Source organism: Stylophora pistillata, chromosome 2 (assembly GCF_964205215.1).
Source record: "Stylophora pistillata chromosome 2, jaStyPist1.2, whole genome shotgun sequence".
NCBI lineage: Eukaryota > Metazoa > Cnidaria > Anthozoa > Scleractinia > Pocilloporidae > Stylophora > Stylophora pistillata.
The window spans coordinates 30,050,361-30,071,595 of NC_142520.1; the positions used below are offsets into that span (position 1 = coordinate 30,050,361).

Consider the following 21,235-nt stretch of genomic DNA (forward strand, 5'->3'; position numbering starts at 1 on the left):
CTTACACAAAAATGTTCTTTCCAAAATTCCTTTTCTTTACGAAATCGATAGAACAATTTGAACTGTAATGTAAGGTGAACAGCGTTTCGCTCGCAGAAAACGTGACACATGTAATCTGTAAACATCTTGCTGTCTCGTCACGCAGCAATGAAAACATCCCCGTTAAAGTTATGACTCTTAAAGGACAAGAGATTTTTATGTGTTTGGCTGCTCTATTATGCAAACAATTTTTGCCGATTCGCAAGTGGAGTTGCAAGATATCAATCAAGCACTACTTCATGGAAATATTTTTTTCTCAGTGCATTCAGCAGCAGTGAAGTGTTAGTCAAAAATGGTGCCATTTGGAGTAAACGTTCTTTTCTTAACTCAACAAAAAAAATTTTGGGGGCTCTGTTGTTGATTCACAAAAGCCCTTTAAAACTGAACAAGTTGGAAAAATCATAATTCTCTTTTAAAAAGCCACACCAACCCATATTATACCGTTAATTTCAAGTCGTTTTATCAGTATTTCCTTCAAGCTCTGATGCTGGCACCCACTAACAAAGCGCAATATCTACTATTGACGGAAAAATGTTGTAATAAATAAGTTGTCCAAATTTACAGCTACACAGACCAGCCACCATTCCTCAGAGATTCCACTACAAATTTTGTGCAATGCGGAAGGCAACAGGAAGAATTAAGAAAATTTAATCTTTTCCGAATAATTTCACAGAAGGGAGCGTAATTTCAGAACGTAGCTGTCCCAGTTTTACACTGACCGTTTTCCTATTAAGAATGCTGCACACAAGCTTCATCTCACGCTGAGAGGAATTTGCTAATTTCCTTTTCAAATTGTGGTCACCTATGTTCCATTATACTGTTACCACATCACTCAAGTTGACATGTACTAATAGAAACTGGTTTTTCATTGGTATGTGTAACCATGTATAACCACTTATAACATTAAAAAGTTGAGCAAGTCGAGGTTAAGCTTTTTCACAAGCAAGTAGAGAAGCTCTGACGCTTTTGCGTTCCCATCGGCGGTCTGTTTTTCAAGTTTTTAATTGGAACAACTCCACAACAACTTGTCTGCACCGAATAGGCATGCATCAGTCGGATACGATTAGATCAACCTTAACAACACAATTTTTTCGGATAGCGCATTGCGTAACCTTTCCATCAATAAATATAGTTTACGTTAGTTACACTTCAAACAGTGCGTTGACAATTTCTTTCGGGAAAGACACCCATGAAGGTATATTGTTTTCATCAGGATGTTAGATTGGAGACTTGCGCAGTCGATTGCATGTTTTATATCCGGGATGTTTGTGATGACATCACATAAAATGCACATGGAAATATCGTTAGACAGCCGTCCCGCTCTGCTCAAAATCAAGGGCAAGATAGACGGGATGAGTTTTTAAAATAGATGTCTTTAATTGCTTGTGGAAGTATTCATCAAGGTCTTGAATGGTTTAGTGATGACTCTTAGAGGACAAGAGATTTTTATGTGTTTGGCTGCTCTATTATGTGAACGATTTTTGCCGATTTGCAAGTGGAGTTGCCAAGATATCGATCAAGCACTACTTCATGGAAATATTTTTTTCTCAGTGCATTCAGCAGCAGTGAAGTGTTAGTCAAAAATGGTGCCATTTGGAGTAAACGTTCTTTTCTTAACTCAAAAAAAAGGGGGGGAGCTCTGTTGTTGTTTCACAAAAGCCCTTTAAAACTGAACAAGTTGGAAAAATCGTAATTCTCTTTTAAAAAGCCACACCAACAACCCATATCATACCATTAATTTCAAGTTGTTTTATCAGTATTTCTTTCAAGCTCTGACGCCGGCACCCACTTTGATATTGAAACTACCAGTTATTCTATTATTTCGACTACTGTCCGAGCAGTCATCAAAAGGTAGTAAAAAACAGTGGCAATTAGAAAGTGCCGTACACGCTCGCCACCTCGTTCTCCAATATGACATTTTATAACTAGAATAATTCCAGAACTTAAAAATGGTTTAGGTTACAGTGACAATCTTGAGATGTTTGTTGATTCCTCTTTCGTGGAATCAACAAACATCTCAGCAGGTTTCAGAGCGTGACATGGCACCAAGATGGTTAAAGATTACATGTGTCACCAAGATGGTTAAAAATTACATGTGTCACCAAGATGGTTAAAGATTACATGTGTCACGGTGGGCACTTTCCATTTCACCAAAATTTTTGAGATTTCCGGTCATAAATCGAATGGAATGGGAAAAGTTCCGGGATAAGTTTTCGAAAATTTAGGACTACGTTTTGAGTGTACACTCTTGGATACGGTCCGACGCGTTCCATTTGGCCAGCGAAAATACCAACATTTTGAACCTGTGATTTTTGTTGAATGGAAAGCGCCCCTTGTCACCTAAAACCTGTTGATAAAACACCTTCATGTCAACAATATTTTATCATAAGGTAAAACAAACATGACTTTGCAAACATAGCCGTGTCAATTTTCGAATCTTAACAAATCCAAAAGCGCGCCATCCTAGATATAAGCTGATTGGTTTGCACCTTTTTCAACTCCAAATCGCGAAATTCGATTCTAAGAAGGCACAATTGAAAGAATGTAATTATTTTGCGTGGGTACAGCCCATAGAAGGGCTCTAACGAGTGAATTGCTAATGGTAAGTTTACCCCACTAGGGTAAACTTTACCTGGTGGTAAACTGAAAGAAACAAAGTACTCTGATTGGTCAATTCGGGTAAAAATTACCCTCATCTGGTAAATGTTTTTGGCGCATATTGTTTTTCCTAAGGGCATAATGTTTTAGACATGTGTTTTGTGTGATTCTCAAAGAGATCTTGGGCCGCCTGTGCTAGTACTCATTTTCATTTTTTATTATCAACTTACCTAGTGATACTTTCCCATTTCTTAACTCTCCACACACAGACAAGGCAATGTCATGATATTCCTCTCTATCAATGAAAATTTCATAGTTTAAGGGAAAAAGTAATAAAATTCATGTTATCAAGTGAGTCTAGATCAAAGATAAGTGCCTCGATCACTGAAAGAATGTAGCTTCAACACCAAATTCTCTCATCTAAGTCTCTTAGATAGATTAAATAGATTTAATATAAATAGATTTAAGTCTCTCTCTCATCTAAGTCTCTCTATCTAAATCTCATCTATATCTAATCAATTCACAAGAAAAAAAATCACACCAAGAGGAGATAATTATGCATCTACATATTTGGAGCAAAGGGTTAGGACATAGAACATAAACAAGAATGAAATTGGGTTTGTCAACAAAGTTGAAGTGGTAAATTGGCCACCGTAACGATTACAAAAGCTGACGAAGGGCTAACGGTCGAAACGTCAGCTTTTGTAGTCATTACGGTGGCCAATTTACCACTTCAACTTTGTTGATATATCCAAACTATTTCGTTACTCCCACCAACGCAGCCCCAAACAGTTTCTTTCGAAACTATCAGCCTTTATTCATTTGTAAGAATGAAATTGAACTGCCATAAATGACTGAGTTTTGAGTAATAATTACATTGTTTCCTTGGGACGTTCCCCTGCTATGGGTGAACTTGGCAAGGACTGTCCTATACCAGACTCCCTGTCCTCAGATCCTGAGCCACTCTGCTGTTGTTGCAGTTTAGAGTCTCTGTAAATATAAGAAGAGCATCACTGAAATCTTTCTCTCTGGATGCAGAACCAGGCTAATTGTCAGAAATGTTTCTTCTGACAAGATACTCACGACTCGCTTTCAATTGAATAAACTGAACAATTTTATTCCGACTTCTCTCAGTTTTCCAACTCTCTCTCTCCATGTGCTTTTTTCTCTTATCCCATAATGTTTTTTCTTTCGTTCCCAGCCTCCGTGGCTAACCTAGCTAGGGATGCCTGACTAATCTTACGATTAAGCATAAACAAACATATCAATATGGTTTAAACTTAACATACTCTCAACATAATCTACAATTAATCATATTTTAGAAAACTTTTAACAGAATGTCCAATAATGCGCACTTTTGTCTAACTGCTTGATTCAGAGTGTTTAAGATGGTACTGGAGGCTGGTTTGGTGAATGTTTGCCAATTTTGAGAATGAAAAATCTCATGACAGAGGTGTTGTAATAACTTCAAATGTTCACATATGATATATGATTCTTTGACGTATATTCTGGAAAAAAAATATTTTGCTTGGTGGAAAATTTGTGGAATTTCACGGAATTAAGGGTTGTGTCCAAAAGGCCATTTTGGAGAAAAAATTATCTGAATCCAACAAATTCAGTCAATTTATTGGACTATGGCAGACTGAACCATAAATTTTACTCATCCTATGCAGTTTGGGTTTGCCAGGTTTCAAATCAAAAGAATTATCTTCCCTGAGATAACGCTGTTGCAGTGCCATGACATGATGTAATGGTAGTTGCACTGATTATTATTTTGTGAAAAGCCCCAGGACTAATTTAAAACAAAATTTATATCCCATGCATGTATTTCAAAATCAGCATGTTTTCCAGTCGTCAAATTTTACAGATAGGCTACTTAATAAACAATAATCTTTAACATGTGAGAAAATAAAATAATTGCTAAAAGGTTGGGTTAGCCTCCCATATTCCCTTAACAGCCAATTTACAATCAGATTTGGAAATGGTTTAGGTACATATATCTGTATATAATTCAAAGGGGTGGGCGTACTTGACCCACAGGTGATGCTGCACTGCATATGAGCAATACTGTTAATTATTGATACTCTCCTAGCACTATGAACTGTAGTTTTATGAAAATTCCATGAATTTCTAGTGAAAGACCCATGAATACTGCAAAATGAAAATTCATGGGGTTATTTCAAGCCCTGAATTTTCCATGAATTACCTAGGGAATTTTTTTTCACATCCACAAATTTCTTTTAAGTCTACTTTCATGACCCATGAATTCCTCCTGAACGTCACCACAATGAATTCCATGACCCATGAATTTCTTTAAAAGCCAACTTTCATGACCCATGAATTTCTTTAAGTCTACTTTCATGACCCTTGAATTTCCCCTGAAAGTCACCAGAATGAATTCCATGACTCATTAATTTCTTTAAAAGCCTACTTTCATGACCCATGAATTTCTTTTACTCTACTTTCATGACCAATGAATTTCTTTAGGTCTACTTTCATGACCCATTAATTTCTTTTACTCTACTTTCATGACCCATGAATTTCTTTTTAGTCTACTTTCATGACCCATGAATTTCCCCTGAAAGTCACCAGAATGAATTCCATGACTCATTAATTTCTTTAAAAGCCTACTTTCATGACGCATGAATTTCTCTAAGTCTACTTTCATGACCCATGAATTTCTTTTACTCTTCTTTCATAACCCATGAATTTCTTTAAGTCTACTTTCACGAACCATTAATTTCCCCTGAGAGTCACCAGAATGAATTCCATGACCCATTAATTTCTTTAAAAGCCTACTTTCATGACCCATGAATTTCTTTAAAGTCTACTTTCATAGACCACTTTCATAAATGGCTGCCGTATAAATATTCTTTTGTTTAAATTGAAATTAGCCCTACTGGCCTCGCTTGAGATAATGTATTCTTTTGAATTTTGTACTGGAGAACGAGGCCAGTATGGCTAATTTAAATTTAAACAAAAGAATATTAATCCGGCAGCCATTTATGAAAGTGGTCTATGACCTAATAGTTTCCTCAGAAAGTCACCAGAATTAACTTCATGCCCCATGAACGGCAATCAAATAATTCCAAGAAATTCTCAATATCTTGAATGTAAAGATTTTAAGACAAGGAGTAATTTTAGAGGCTTAAAACTTTGGTTCAATAAAAGGTATGCTCTACAAAATGTACCAAGAGATATACATGTATATATATGTTTATCATGAAATTTACTATTCAAACTAAGTTTTAGTAATTCTTAACATAAATAGGCATTTTTTCATAATGTAGTGGTCAGTTGTGTTAATTGCTCATTGTCAATAATAGATTTGCTTTCTAACCTGAAAGGCCTCTTGGATTCTATAATTGTAAAAGTTTTCATTGTGATGCAAAATGTCACTTGTCCACAGATCAGTGCCAAAATCATAAAACAAACATAATCATAAACATGGGAATGCTTAGGAATGTGCACATCCATTTGTAGGTGAGAATTCCAACGCATCATAGTTGGTTCCTTCTCTTGTACAAATGTTTCTTCGTTGAGACGAACATGACTCTGTTGGCAAGGAAACCGATCACCTTGCCACCAGGGAGTCTCACCACGAACCAAGTCGCCACCACAAAACAACCTCGCCACCAGCCAACTCGCCACCAAGCAAAGTCTTCTCGCCACAAACGATGCACTTAATAAATCTAACACTAAATCAATCCAGATTCAGCTTGTGTCTGACAGCAAGCTGTCCCGCCTGTTGCAGTGCAAGATTTTCAAGTACTGGGAGGACCACAATGCCCATGTGATTTCAGCCCGCTGCCTTCTAAAGTTGTGTAACTTCATCAATGGCCCTTCTGCCAGATGCTGAACCGTGACATTCTTAAAAACGTCTCCTTAACGAGCCAACGGCTCTTTTAGATTTGAGATCCTTTACAATTGAGCCGATCTTTTCATGAGCCGAACCTAATTCGGAATGGCTTTGATTCAGATGCTGTACTTGTCATGTGCCGATCCAAATGCATAAGTTGTTATAATATATTTTGCAAAAATAATTTGGGTCGGTCCAAATTTGAATTGAGTTTGGCTCATGAAAAGTTCAGCGTCTGAACCAGGCCTAAGGGTGTGAGAAAAGCAAAATAAAAAGAATCCTTTTTTTTCGGAATGATCTGACCGGATACCCATTACACACAACCGTTGATTTAGTGTTAGATTCATTAAGTGCATCGTTGGTAGCGAGAAGACTTTGCTTGGTGGCGAGTTGGCTGGTGTTGAGGTCATTTCATGGTGGCGACTTGGTTGGTGGCGAGGTGACCGTAAACCGTTGGCAACACTGCTAGTTCAGTACAAGCAAAGGGCTCGCGTCAGGGTTTCAAGTCTTTGTTTCCTCGATAACTTTTGGCCTCAAATCATTTACTTGTAGTACGTTCGATTCTTCTCGATTATTTCTACATAGAGTGAGTTCACATTATTATTCATATCATCTTCAAAACCCAAAACGCAGAGTAGGGGTCAAAGAAATCAGCAACTTTTGCGCGCTTCTGTTGAGACTGCAATCAGGCAAGCCAGTGGATTCTATTTATGAGCCAATGGCAATTCCCAAAATATCCACGTGATCATACTCGTGATCGGAAACAAAGAAAACTCCATTTGGCACTCAGCTTTGAAGAAACTTTTCATCGGTTGATCACTCATGCTCGTGATTTGCTTATTAATACAAGGTCTCTAAAGATGGGTTTTATTGTTGTTCAATGGGAAAACGAGTGAGTGAGTGAGAACTTTATTTTAGCACGATAAGTAAAATCAGCATTGCTGGTGGGGTCGTGCAAACAATAGTTACGAAAAAATAAAATACTTAAACATATGTACAATTTAGAATTAAGACTTAAAAGAGAACAGCGTGAGTGGTACAAATGGAGAGCAAGTCATTGGCGCTGTGGAGTTAAAGGAAGGGACAACAGTTCACATATTGATTGGCCGGTACAAGGGTCAAACGGCTATTTATAAAGCTTCAATTTTGAAAGTTTGTGGCGAGTACAAATTGTGATATTCGGTATGTGATCAAAATTGAGAATCGAATTGGTCCCTTGCATGCCACAATTTCTTAAGCTTACGCTTTACGATGAAAGAAATCTATCAACAAGCTGAAGGTTTCAGGATTATTTTAGTCACGTTTGACAAGCTGCGAGCCCAGCAAAAAAAGGCAAACAGCTGTTTAGTCTACAGTTAAGGATAACTTCATTACAATTTATTGTTAGTTACAAGATTGTAATTCAAAACTCAATTATTCAACTGTAATTAGGTCCTTCAATCCCAAGAGTGTTAAGTCAAAATTGAGTAGAAATCTTTGAATTAATTTCAATTTGCAGAATCAACATAAACAAACATTATAACATGAAAGTTAAATGTTGCTTGATAGCTTACGTTTGAATTTTAGCACACAAGAGTTTTATTGTATTGCAAGCATACAGCTACACATGTGACCTCTCACATGAAAACGTTCCTAACGGTAGCCGTTCAAACAGTGAACGGAACGGCAAGCGAATGGGTGATGAATGGCAAGGAAAGCCGTTCGAAACGGATACTGTGAACGGATGAATGGCCAATTAAAATTTTCGAATGGATGAGGTCAAATGGATGAACGGCTAGTGAAAATTTTCGAACGGACGAGGTTGAACGGATGAATGGCTAATTAAAATTTTCGAACGGACAAGGTCAAACGGATGAACGGCTAATTAAAATTTTCGAACAGATTAGGTTGAATGGATGAACGGCTGATGAAAATTATCGAAGGGATGGACGGCTAATTTTTTTAACACTGAGATGAGCCTCACAGATGAGATCGAATGGATAAACGGCTAAGCATCGAACAAGTGATTGCCTGTAGAAATTATTTGAACAGATGGTTTCGTCGAAACAAATGCCGACACAGCCGTCCCAAGCTCTCGTCTTGAGCCAAAGCGAAGGATTACAAGCGTCACGCGTTGGGTGACGCGGTGTTAAGTAACGCAAGGTATTTGACACAATCTCTGAAAAGATAACTTGAAACGAGTCGAAACTCAATCGTTTGAATAACTCGACTTTGCTTTCGGCGCATTCAAATGGATTATAATTAATATTTTTATTATTGAATTTGACCAATTAAGATAAGGTACAACCAAGGAACTTGCACGCGAAAGGCATACTTCTCAACTTCAATTCGGGTTTAAATTTCCATAATCCTAGCTTCCCTGTCACTCCATCAAAAATGTGTTGCCTTGGTAACTGCTAACAACTTGTGTCAATTACCGCCATTTCACACAATCACAAAATGGAGAATTCAATGAGAGAAGATATGGATTGCGATCACACCGAAAATGTTTCTACCATCGTTGCCAAAGTGCCAAGTGAACGGCTGATTAATTTTCTCGAACAGATAGCTCGAACCGTTCAAACGGATGATGAATATTCAAGAACGGATAGCTGGAGGCATTCCAATGGATTATGAATATTCAAGAACGGATAGCTAGAGGCGTTCGAACAGATTATGAAGTTTCTTAAACGGATAGCTCGAATGGTTTGAACTGATGAATATTCAAGTACGGATAGCTTGAGGCATTCAAACGGCATGCCAATCCAGTCAAACAGCCGATGAACGGCTGGTGAATGGCTATCCGTTTAAAAACGGCTAACCGTTCAGAACGTTTTCCCATGAGAGGTCACATATACACTGTAATATAGTCTTTGGCACAAGTGAAGTGGAGTCTTTTTCATTCCAAATTCATGGGGTCTCCAAGGAATTTTCAGGGTGCTTGCATATTCCCAAGAACCCCATGAAAAATAACTGGCTATTAACTTTCATGTGCCATGAAAATGCCATGGGGGCCATGAAAATTCAGGGAAAATTTTCATGGTCAATGAATTTTTTACATACTCATAGGATATTCATGGGTCATGATTTACTACAACCCATTAAAACCTAGTGAATTTTAACACCATGAATTCTTTTCACATGAGAGTTCATGGGTTTTTCCGCCTTTTCAGTACCTTTGAAAAGGCCATGAAATGCCATTTTCATCGGTATTTCATGGCTTCTAGGTCACTTTACACAATGTTTCATGGGTCGTGAATATGCAAATTTTCACAGGTTTTTCATGGGATTTTTCATGTCTTTTTCATGGCACTGAGACCATGAAAAAGCCATTGATTTAACCATGAAAATCCTGTAAAAAATCTGTGAATTTACCTGGAATAAATTCACAAGATTTTCATGGGTTTTGATTTCATATAGTGTAGATAAGATGTTAATATATTGTCATTTGTAATTCCCACATTAGTTCTGTCAAGTTGGTATGTTGGAGGATTGAAATGCAGGAGTCAACTGATTTTCTTGCATATGAACACAATACAAAAATCCCACTGTAATCAAAACTAGAAGTGCCAGTTCAGAACTTGAAAATGGACAAAGTGCAACTCTGCTCTTAAATTACATTGCTGGGATTTCTTTTACCAGTATATTAATTTCATGAAAAATGGTATCAAAGTAAAGACTTACAAGGCTTGATGGAGGTATAGAGCCGCTACTTCATGGTCAACAGTCCTCAGATCATCCAGGAGAATACCTTCCTTGCCACCAACCTGTAAAATGTTCACTTCAATTGTTAAATACACGTTGTACTTAAACAGAGGGTTACTATAATTAACAATTATTCCACGAGCGCGCATTGGATATGAGATGATAGATAGCCAACGAGGCGCATAGCGCCAAGTTGACTATAATCATCTCATATCCAACAAGAGCGAGTGGAATAATTGTTTAATTAAAAAAGTTAAATTAAGTTATTAAATTTTATTAAATTTTTTGCTCCCTTTCAATTTTAAGCTGACACATACGTTTGCCATATTTGTAGATTATGGTATATTGACTGATATACCATAATGGCTAAGCCAATAAAAACTTTTTATTGGCTTAGCCATTATGGTATATCAGCCAATATACCATAATCTAATATCTGTACATTGTAACATCTGGTTTCTTCTTACAATTGAAAATAAAGTTGAGAAGATTTGTCTAATATCTTGGGGGCATTTTTTTTTTTAATAAAACAATTATTCCACTCGCGCTTGTTGGATATGAGATGATTATAGCCAACGAGGCGCTACGCTCCTCGCTGGCTATCTATCATCTCATATCCAACGCGCGCTCGTGGAATAATTGTTAATTATTCTATAGAGCAAGTTAAACTCTAATCCTGCATTTATAAGCACATATACATGTATGACCAATATCAGATATTAAAAAATTCTTGTTACTCACTATTCTATCAGCTTTTCTCTAGCAATTATAACATTCCTGATGAGGATATACGCTCAAGTTTTATCTGACACCTGATTACATGATATTGGTACAAGAATTGATTACATATATGCATTTAGCATTCTTTGCTCAATTAACTTTGTATTTCAGAGGGCAATTTGTTGAGTTACATATGAGATGTGGTTTGAGAGCTGTTATAATCAGTATACAAGTACTGCTCAAAGGCAAAACCTTTAGAAACAATACTTACAAGGTGTAATTAAGTACAACTTCACTCAAACATTACACATAGTTAATAAACTGCACCTTGCTGTGTGACTTGAATGATCCTTCTCTCCTCTTTCCTTTGTGGATATGTTTCATGTCTTCTTTCCTCAAATCTGTTTGAAAAGTAATTCAGAGATTAATCTAGAGCAAAAAAGGCTTGTTTTTGCATTTCAAACTCACACTACAAACCCAAAATGCCTCTGATCTAAAAATTACCCACCACTCAGATGTAACAAATCTCAATCAACCCTTTAACCCCAAAGGGTGATCAGCATCTAATCAATTTCTCCATACAGTATTACTGCTGTCAGTCAAACACTTAGGTCACAAGAATAAAGCTTTTAATTTTTTCCCCTTGTCTGTGCCAAGAGAAATGTAATATATTAAAGAACAGTATAGAGAATATGCAGACTGATGTTACAGGCAAAAGTGTTAAGTCAGATTCCATCTTAGAGAACACAACCCTCTGATTGTCTACCATAATTAATATAGAAAAGTTCCATGTGTATCAATTATTTTCTTCAGACCTGAAGGCTTCCTGTCAGGCAATGATCGTCCATCTGGCCCCTGAGGTCAAGAGAAAAGTTCACACAATTATTGAATGTAAAGTTGTAGTATATTTACTGAAAGTCAGAAAATATCTTTCTGGCTACTTACTTAAGTGGCAACCTTGAGAGAAAAGTATACTCATTTTCATCTACGGTGAAACCTTTTTTTGGCAAAAACACAATCATACTAATCTTGAAAAGTTCCTAATGGAGACTGCTTAAAGTAAATCAATCAAATGCAAGTCACATATTAAACAACTTCATACAATATTCTTGCTTGTTCTATGAAAGTTAGATGAGCATTGTTTGGCCACAATTGTTTGCAATTTTACAGCTGCAATTTAACAAATGGTACACACCGCAGCATACACTACTGAGTTATGGATGCAAACAGGAGGTTGCTTAGCCCGAAAGAAGAGTAGGTCGAGTCACACAAGGCGATAGCCAAGAGCAACTCTAGCTTCTTGAGTGGTGTTTACCATTTTTTTATAACATAACATTGATGCGTTGTAAAAAAGAGTTTTCTTTTACTTAACAAATCTTACATGAACAGGAAAAAACAAGTGCATGCATGGAAAACTAGTCTTTGCATTTGCTCATGTCAGCAGCATAGTCCATTACGGAATCGCGCCCATTGAAAAGCATCGCCCGGGAAAAGTGGGGTATCCATGATGCTTTGCAGGCGGAACGAGGTTGCAAAAACTCACTGCCAGCTTCAGTCTCTTGAGATCTGAATTGATGAATTCCCAAATGGGAGTTGTAAAATTTCGCTTTGCGTCCATTCAGAGACAATGGAGATACAATTGAAGCAGTTAGTATTGTTTGAAGGTGATGAAACAAATTGTTGTTATGGTAAAGCTGAGTTGGAACTGAGTGTGTACATACGTGGAGCAGGAATTCACAAGGTATACTTAAGCTTTTCGAAAAGTAAATAGACTTTCCCGACGTGTTAAGTGAAACTGACCGCAATAACGGGCTAAAAAGGAATATTTCTGTAATGTTATTTTGCTTTCATGGCAAAATTGATGGTTGAACCTTGTAAATCTGCCGCATTTCCGTCTTAACATATTTATTCGTCTATGAGCTGAACTCAGCTATAAGCCGAGACCCTAAACTTCGGTCTGTTTTAATTGGGTTCTTAAAACATGTGAATTGAAAATACTCAGCTATAAGCCGAGACCATATTCAGAGAATTCCATTCTCGAAAAAACTGAAATGAACGCAGAAGTTTCAAAACAGAAAAGTGTTTCAGTGCAGTATTGCCGTCGAAAACAACTCCGAGATAACCAGAGAGTATGTCATCAGTAAGTCTATGGTCCGCCACTGGAGGAAAGATCAAGAGAACCTCTTTAATGGAGAGCTCAAGATGTCAGCGAAACGCACAACGATGGGCCGTTACACTCCGAAATATCCACGGCTGGATGAGAGATTACTTGACTAGTTTACAGGGCAGGGAAGCCAAGGTAAGTTTTCTTGTTACTTGTTGCAGATTTCAACACTGTAATATGTGACGAGTTTGTTTACCAATCGTGGGAATGGGCAATTCTCGTTGGTCAGTTTTGAAATTGTTAAAACACTTTCGCGAGATCTATACCTGCAGAATTTCTAACACTCTAGACGGCACTGAAGATGAAGCAATCTAATCGGAAGAAACAGCAGAACTAGCGGATGAAGAGGAGATGGGCGACAAATTCGACGTCGACACCAAGGACCAACAGTAAGCCGTATTTACTATGCACCGAAAACAACAAATCACTCCTTTGGAAGCCACCACATAACTAAAGTCAATCACCAACTTCAACTTGTTTTGTTAATTTATTTCTGCATGCAATATCTCGGCTTATAGACAAATATATCTATGTTTCCTTTCAATTTGCTGTTTCGAAAAAATTATGTATGGAAAAACACTCAGTTATAAGCAGAGAACCCTTCTCTAGCTCAAATTTTCGAGATTTTGGTTATAAGTTTTAAGAAAAAATCGCTCAGCTTGAATAAATAATCTTACAAGTGATCGATTTTTAAACAATATCGCCTAATCAAGATTACGGCTATTCTTCTTTGATGAATAGCGCTATGTTTCGGTTGTCTGAGCAAGAAACAATACTTGAGAACACGGCGTACATGGGCATTACATGATTGACAGTCAGATTGACGGGCCTGCATAAAGTTACGAATGCACTCTTTCTCTTTTCTAGCTTATTTGCATTTTCCTGTGCGACGTTTTTCAATGGGCGCGATTCTGTAATGACCCATGGGCAAATGGTAGATGCTGAATTGACCAATCAGAGCACATGCTTTACTTTGGCTATGTTATAAACTGTATTCAAACACAGTAAGATGGATTTAGAATTTTGCCTCTGCAAGCCAGGACTTCAAATTGGGCCTGGAATACTTTAGGACCATACACAAGTAGGTACTTTACCTGAAAAACTTCACTCACCTGGTGAAGATATGGATACACACAAGAAAAACAAGTAACACCAAAAACTTCAAGCTAGCAATACCTGTGGAAGCTTTCCCCAGGCCCATCTGATCTGATTCTCTCTTGCAATATTCTCTTGGCTTTGATGTAACTCCAGCTCAGAATCACTCATATAGTGCTGAGGATTTGGTGCACTGCTGACTCGCTCATCACTTCAAGAGAAATTAAGTTCATTAAGATCAGCAAGCTCACCCTCATTTTCTCAAGACTTACTTCCAAAAAGGAGTAATTGACTCTAAAAAGGACTTTTCTCCTAGAGCAAGTAACAATCATCACAACCCGGTCTCTTAATCATCAACAACTGACATTAATTTTGTCGGCAAGCCACCTTAATATCAAGAACCTTGAAAAAAATTAGATTGTATCTACTTTCTCCACACAGACAAAAATTACTTCTGCTGCTATAACAGGTGATAAAATAAGAGAAAATCATGCACTAGCAATTGGAAGGGGAAATTATCTGATGAAAGTCCCTAAAAAACATAACAATATCATTAAAAATACTTACCTATGACTGGGTGGAGAGCCAATAGGTGAGTCCAAGTCAGAAAGTGGATAAAAGTCTCTTTTAAAACTACTTGCAATAGAGGGAGAGTGTGATCCTGCCCACTATGTAAAATAGAAATGCACATTAAAGCTATTACGGTACCATAATCTGCAAGTTCCAAGGAAAGCATTTACAATTGTTCAGATAATCATCAGGTCTTAAATTCAAAGGCCTGGAACTAAAACCATTCTAAAATGATTTACAGTAATTTAGTCTCTACCTGTCTTCACTAAGTTAGGTCCCTGTCAGTAATATCTTCATTCACATTTGCATTTTCCTCAGCATATAAGAAGAGTTCAATTATCAAACCCTTTTGTACCCTAAAATCAGTAGGCATAATTATACTATATACCGTTCTCTATACATTTCAAGGGTCATATTGATTCAAGGGTGATATTGTAAATAAAATTTAGATGCGTGTCAAGAGGTAAATTAACATTTTTCCTTTAATGCAGAGCACTTCTGGCTAGGCTCGTTTACCATTAAATTTTTATCTCATATGACCAGAGGTAACTCAAATATTAATTCATTCAATTTTATCACTTAATTATCAAGTTGCATATTACCATCGTTTCACTATCAGATGAGATATCTCGTGGATCTGCCTTCTGCCGCACTGGTATTGGAATACTGTCTGACTTAGAGGGGATGCTTCCCACCACAGCCTGTAATATGTCAAAAAATTGCACACTTGTTAGACAGTAGACCCACACTGTACATGCAGACCTTCTGCACAAGAAACTATACTCCCAGTGCCTCATGTCCTTTGTCCCCTCAGTAGTATAAATGGAAATGGCAGAGCTGTCGGGTGGTAAGCTTACTTCACCTCTTTAAAGTGACTGGATTTCTTTAAGGATTGTTTAGGATTATTTTCTCTGTTCTTGTTAAGGACTAATTGTTCTACTATGTTGCTTCCTGCCAAAAGCAAGCTACATAAAATTTACTATTTTACAAAATGGTTAATTTCTTCGTTTGTTCTGTGTTTCCCTTTCATCTTTGGAAGAAACTAAAATATAGTTGAGATTTAAAGCAAAGGTTTGGAGAGTAATAAATTCAAAACTCTTACCTCCATATTGGCATCAGACTCTGCATTACTTTCTACAGAAGAAACTACTTTATTGTCAGTAACATCTTTGTTTGATTCTTTACACTCCCCAGTTTCTGGATCACTGTGAGTTTCTTCTTTAGCTTTACTGTCTTCTTCTACACTACTATCAGAAATTTTATCATCTGAACCAAAATCAGAAACCACTTCACCCTTTGGGGCTTGTGCACCTTGGTAAACAGATCTCATAGCTTCTTCCTCTGTGACGGAAGTGTTAACAACATTCTCTTGTAGGTTTTTGGTGAGTTTAGTAGCACTATTCTTAGTACTGACAGTTATGTTACCACTATTTTCCTGAAATATAAACAAAAATGCATTCAAATGGCTAATTGCAAGCTTCTCTCCTGACTGACTATATTGAAACATATATTTCCGAGGATGATAAAAATTCATTCAGGAGATTTCTCAATCCCAGGTTACTTTTAAGAATGTGTCAATGTCCACATCAATGGTAACAAGTTCTAGTCTAGAATTTACACTTTTTTTGTCTACTAAATTAATGCACTGCACTAGTGTGCAATTGTCTACTAAATTAATGCGCTGCAATTAGTGCGCTGCACTAGTATCGCAGAGGTCAGTGGTTCCAATCCCGTACAGGCCTGATTTTTTTCAGGTCTGATTTTTGCTATTGCATAAATAGCGCTCTCCACTGCGAGGATCATGCATCATATGTACTAAATTTAATAAAACCAATCAAACAGCCATTTACAAGGAACTTATTTATTTTCTCACATTTTACATGTTTAAATAAAATCTATCCTTTATTCCCAGCTCCCTAAACTAAGACCATTGTGAAGCAATGACTGACTTTTTAACTGAATCAGAGAGGATGGGCTCATTGATAAAAGTTAACAGCTACTCTCACTGTCAAAACATGTATTGCAAATCATTCCTTAAACATAGCAGACACAACGTTATAAAGAAATTGTTCCCTTTACACTGACCTACCACACCACGATCTGTGCTGTAGAAAACAGTAAATACTACAACACTGCAGTAGATGAGGAAAAGGTCTAAGCAATTACTCTTGTAAACAAGAGAAGGACATTAAAAGACAAAAAGAAATACAGATGAACTAATAACCCATCACTATATTCATTCTAATTGGGGGTTGATTCTTTTAAAAGATCTCATAAAAAAAAAAAATTATTAAAAAAATTGAAATTCAAAAGTACCTCTTGAGCAGTAATATCCTCCTTCCTGGCATCTTCAAGTGTCTCAGGAGATGGTAGAGGAGAAGTACAAAAATCTGAAGAGTCATTATCTACTTCTTCAACAAAAAATGCCTCTCCTGCATCGCCAAGTTTCATCTGTAGTGACACTGGTTCTCCATTGATTTCTATATCAACCTATAGCATGAACAATTAATTCCCCTATCATACACTTGTTTTTAGGTTGGCACACACAAGGGAAGTAGTCCCTCTTAAGTAAGTCCTACTGTGTGAACTAGCCATTTTTGCCAAAAAATCTAATCACAGGGACTAAAATTTGGTCCCTGCAATAAGTCCCATGAATTCAAACTGGTTTGAAGTTTTGGGATTAGTCCCTGGGACTTGTTCCTCATAATGCTTCTTGTAAACTGTTAGTGCGAGAAGTCCCTGCAACCTAATTAAAATAAACCAATCACAGATCACCAGACAGTACAATTTACAGATTGAAGCAATTGTGTGACTTCTGGACTAATTTCTTTGCTGGTTCCTCCCCGGGATTAAACCAGTTTTGAAATAATCTACATGAATACTGAAAATCTTGATTGAGTTTTCGCCCCTTTTTGTTTCTGTATTGGCCTTATCTCATCTGTAACAAACTGTTATATTCTTATTATATCCTAACTGAATCAGAAACAATTCAAGCACTGGATAATTTTGCTGCACAATCTACAGTTTGTACTGAGCTGATTTATTTCAACATTACATTGCTATTTTAATAGTTTTGGTTTCTTAATAAAGCTGCAGAGTGAAAGAACGACATTGTTTGCCCCCAATTTTTCCTACTTTACTGTGCAATTAGTCCCCACATGTAAACACTACTAAAAGGGACTAGTCCCTGCAACCAGTCCCTTCGTGTAAACTCCTCAGGGGACTTAAGTTGCAGGAACTAGTCACAAGGACTAGTCCCCTTGTGTGTGCCAACATTAAAACCTTATTGCTGCAAAAGAATGCTGATAAACTGGAGAAAATTAATGAGAGATGTCTCCATTTTGTCTTCAATGACTTTCAAAACACTTATGATAGATTATTGGATTACATTAATCAGCCCTGTTTACAAAACCGCAGAATATATGATATGTTGACTCTTACTTGTAGAGCCCTAATGGTAACACCCCTGTTTATATTAAGAATCTACTCAATGAAAGAGATAATTCTTACAACCTATGTGGCAAACGTCTTCTCAATGTCCCCAGGGTTAATACTACAAACAATGGCTTACATTCTTTCTGTTATTCAGCCTGTAAACTCTGGAATTCATTACCAAACTCACTTAGAACCGCTCCTATGACGAAGGCATTTAAACTAGCTGTGAATCGAATTAAATTTAATCGTGATTGTTGTTCTTTTTGTAATTTAGCTTAAAATTTTAATATCTCATTTCTATACATAATTGTTTGGTCTATTTAATTTTATTTTTTATATCTTTGAAGATATTAGCATAGTTGTTTGCTATCTGTAATTCAAAGTTAAATAAAGCTTTTCACTTCACTTCAGTGAACTAGCTTGATAAACAAGCAGGGCTGTGGTCTAGCCGCACCTGGTGGCCCCTGGCACCCTACTTTCACTCTTGGGCAACTTAGGAATTTTAGTTTTTTCATATAAAAGTATATGTTGGGTACCCTGTATTTCAAAGTTTCAGAGCAGTGGGCTCTCTTCACTTTTTCTTAGAACACAGCCTTGAACAAGTAATCAAATTAATTTATTGAGACGAGGCCACAGATAGATGGATATCCATTAAAATCAATGACAATACTAAACAGTTGTACTTGGAGGTGCAAGCAACATATCTAGGCTTAATCAGAACTCACATATTTTATCCTAATTTAACTTTTAACTATGATCACAACAACAAAAAACAACAAAGTATGATACACAGGTACAAAACACAAATCACCCAATTGGTAATTTCTCATTGGGAAAACTTTTAATGCCAGCATACCCACTACAATCAGCAAAACAAGCAAGGTTTGAGGCTCTGCGCAATACTATGTGCTGTACTGTGCAAGTATGGTATCTGCCCATTTAGCATGATCCCCCCCCTCTCAAAGATTCCCAATTTTACTAAGAACACAACATGCTGGTTTTGATCTTTTTCCTTTTCTTTCTCTCTCCAATCTTGGGAAAGAAATTTTCCATGCAAAGAAGGTAAAAAAAAAAAATAAATGGGTGAAAAGTAAAAATCATTCTCTTGTTATCAATATTCTACTGAAAAAATGTAAATATACCAAATGAAATGGCAAGAATCTTTGTAACAAAATAACTAGTTAAGTATTGTGGTCAACAACTTTTAACCACAAAAACCTTGGTATGCATATTTGATTTTTTTTATGTTTGTTTGGTTTTCAATTGTTTATAAAAAATTCATAAACAGGGGAACATACAAAGGGTGAAGGTTGTTACTGCCTAAAAGGAACTGAACTCATTTCATGAACAACTCCTTGAGGGAAGTAACCATCTTTCTTTCTGAATTTGCATGACTTAAAGAGTTCCTATGCCAATTGAAGGTTATCAAAACATTCCATTCGTAAGCAACCCCTTTGGGGGTGTGTATGCGGTGGTGCCATTTCATGGGCCAATAGATTTGAAGAACAAACAATAACAAACAAGCAAAAGTTTAGAAAGGGACATTACAAGTGACCATTGCAAAGGTTAATACAATAATTGCCTCTTTGCACCAAATCTCACAATGTATATAATCTTGAGTTGCATTTGCGTGGTGTGCTTTTTCAAATACTTTCATTTCTCGTTCTTTATAGAAGTGATAAAAGCAAGAGCTTCCGCTACAGGGAGAAAGGAAACGAATTCAGCCTCTGGAAAACGTTAAATAAATTTATCGCACGTTGTCACTATCTCTACGTTCTTGAAAGATGTTATCATCATTTAATTTGTTCAGAATGCCATCGACGGATATCTATTTTCCAATTTAGACAGCATACTACGAGTTCATATATTTAACAACACCATACAAAGTTTAATTAAACTATATCGACTTTGCTACTTAGGAAGAAAATGCTTTCAAAATTTACGGTGGTTTGGAGAACAGAAACAAATTGAGTGACGCGACGTGAGACAGAAAAAAATTCATTAATTTCAATTTAAATCACGGACTTTTTCCTAGTGGGTGAGAGTATCCAAATTTTGTCGATGAAAGTGAAACTATAAAACTATATGCGCTAACATCTATTGAAAAATCAGGCCGATTCACTCCCGTTCTGTTTTCAGTTTTGTCAGCGATATTTCGCTGGGTAAGGTTATAAAGAACGAAGACTGTGACACTCAGAAGATGATCACATAATATCAATGGTCAAGCTTGCATAGGTTTACACTGCTGCAGAATACAAGAGAGACAATTCTACTCACGATCTTTTCTCGGCTTCGAAGCACGCCGAGTTTTCCAAATCTAACGTGGAACGGCGAGCCAATGTAAGAACCATCTTCCTGACGTACCACCACAACATCTATAGCTCCGGTGAGAGTGGCCGAGTTTATCTCGCTGTAAAATCCCCGAACGTTGGACACAAAACGACCTAAATAGTTCATTCTTTACGCTGAATACTTAGGCTTCCACTCTGTGATCATTTCTGACCTACAATGCCATTCAAAGAAGAGAATTTTTAGCCTTTTCGTCGATGCTTCAATGACAGTACCTTCACGCAAACAAACTTCGTTCATTGAACCTAAGGCTCAAGGGGTTTCTTCGGGGGGTAGGGTAGGGTGAGTAACTTACTTTAAGAACATCGAGCGATTTGCACAAATTCCTTCCTAACTAGCGTGGTAACAAAATTAACAAGATATGTACTTTCGTATTTGGTCAAAAGTCGTTGAAAGCAAATCTTTGAGATAGAATTTTCTTCCAAAGGGCATAAAACCGAAAGACAAACGAATGATGAACACGTGAAAAGTGATACCACTGTGGTGGTCCCAGGAGACGATTGTTATCTATGACGTCACATGACGTTAGCATTAGATAGCGTTTTACCCAGACTTCCTACGTCCACACGCAGAGAGTCTTGCAAGTAAGAACGATTCGTAACTCAAGAAATCAGTCCGTATTATAGTATTCCAAGGAAAAAGGATTGTCTATTTCAGTGAAGACAGCACACTTGGCTCAGTCTATGCCAGGCTCCTTTACATTTTTCTGGCTCTAACCCCCT

At 37.0% G+C, this 21,235-nt stretch overlaps 1 protein-coding gene across 1 annotated transcript in view; it reads right to left on the minus strand.

Annotated features, from left to right (window-relative positions):
- The window catches only part of LOC111324700 (phosphatidate phosphatase LPIN3), a 34,879-nt gene extending 13,923 nt beyond the window's left edge, over positions 1-20,956 (minus strand). Inside the window, exons 1-12 of the mRNA XM_088748335.1 lie at positions 20,809-20,956; positions 20,442-20,667; positions 17,046-17,219; positions 15,832-16,164; positions 15,332-15,430; positions 14,727-14,827; positions 14,241-14,370; positions 11,716-11,755; positions 11,228-11,301; positions 10,160-10,242; positions 3,514-3,627; positions 2,868-2,932 (exon numbers count right to left, since the gene is read on the minus strand). Coding sequence (XP_088604461.1) covers positions 2,868-2,932; positions 3,514-3,627; positions 10,160-10,242; positions 11,228-11,301; positions 11,716-11,755; positions 14,241-14,370; positions 14,727-14,827; positions 15,332-15,430; positions 15,832-16,164; positions 17,046-17,219; positions 20,442-20,621 — 1,393 coding nt within the window. The 5' untranslated portion in view covers positions 20,622-20,667; positions 20,809-20,956. The remainder of the gene's footprint in view (positions 1-2,867; positions 2,933-3,513; positions 3,628-10,159; positions 10,243-11,227; positions 11,302-11,715; positions 11,756-14,240; positions 14,371-14,726; positions 14,828-15,331; positions 15,431-15,831; positions 16,165-17,045; positions 17,220-20,441; positions 20,668-20,808) is intronic.
- Between the last annotated feature and the right edge of the window lie 279 nt (positions 20,957-21,235).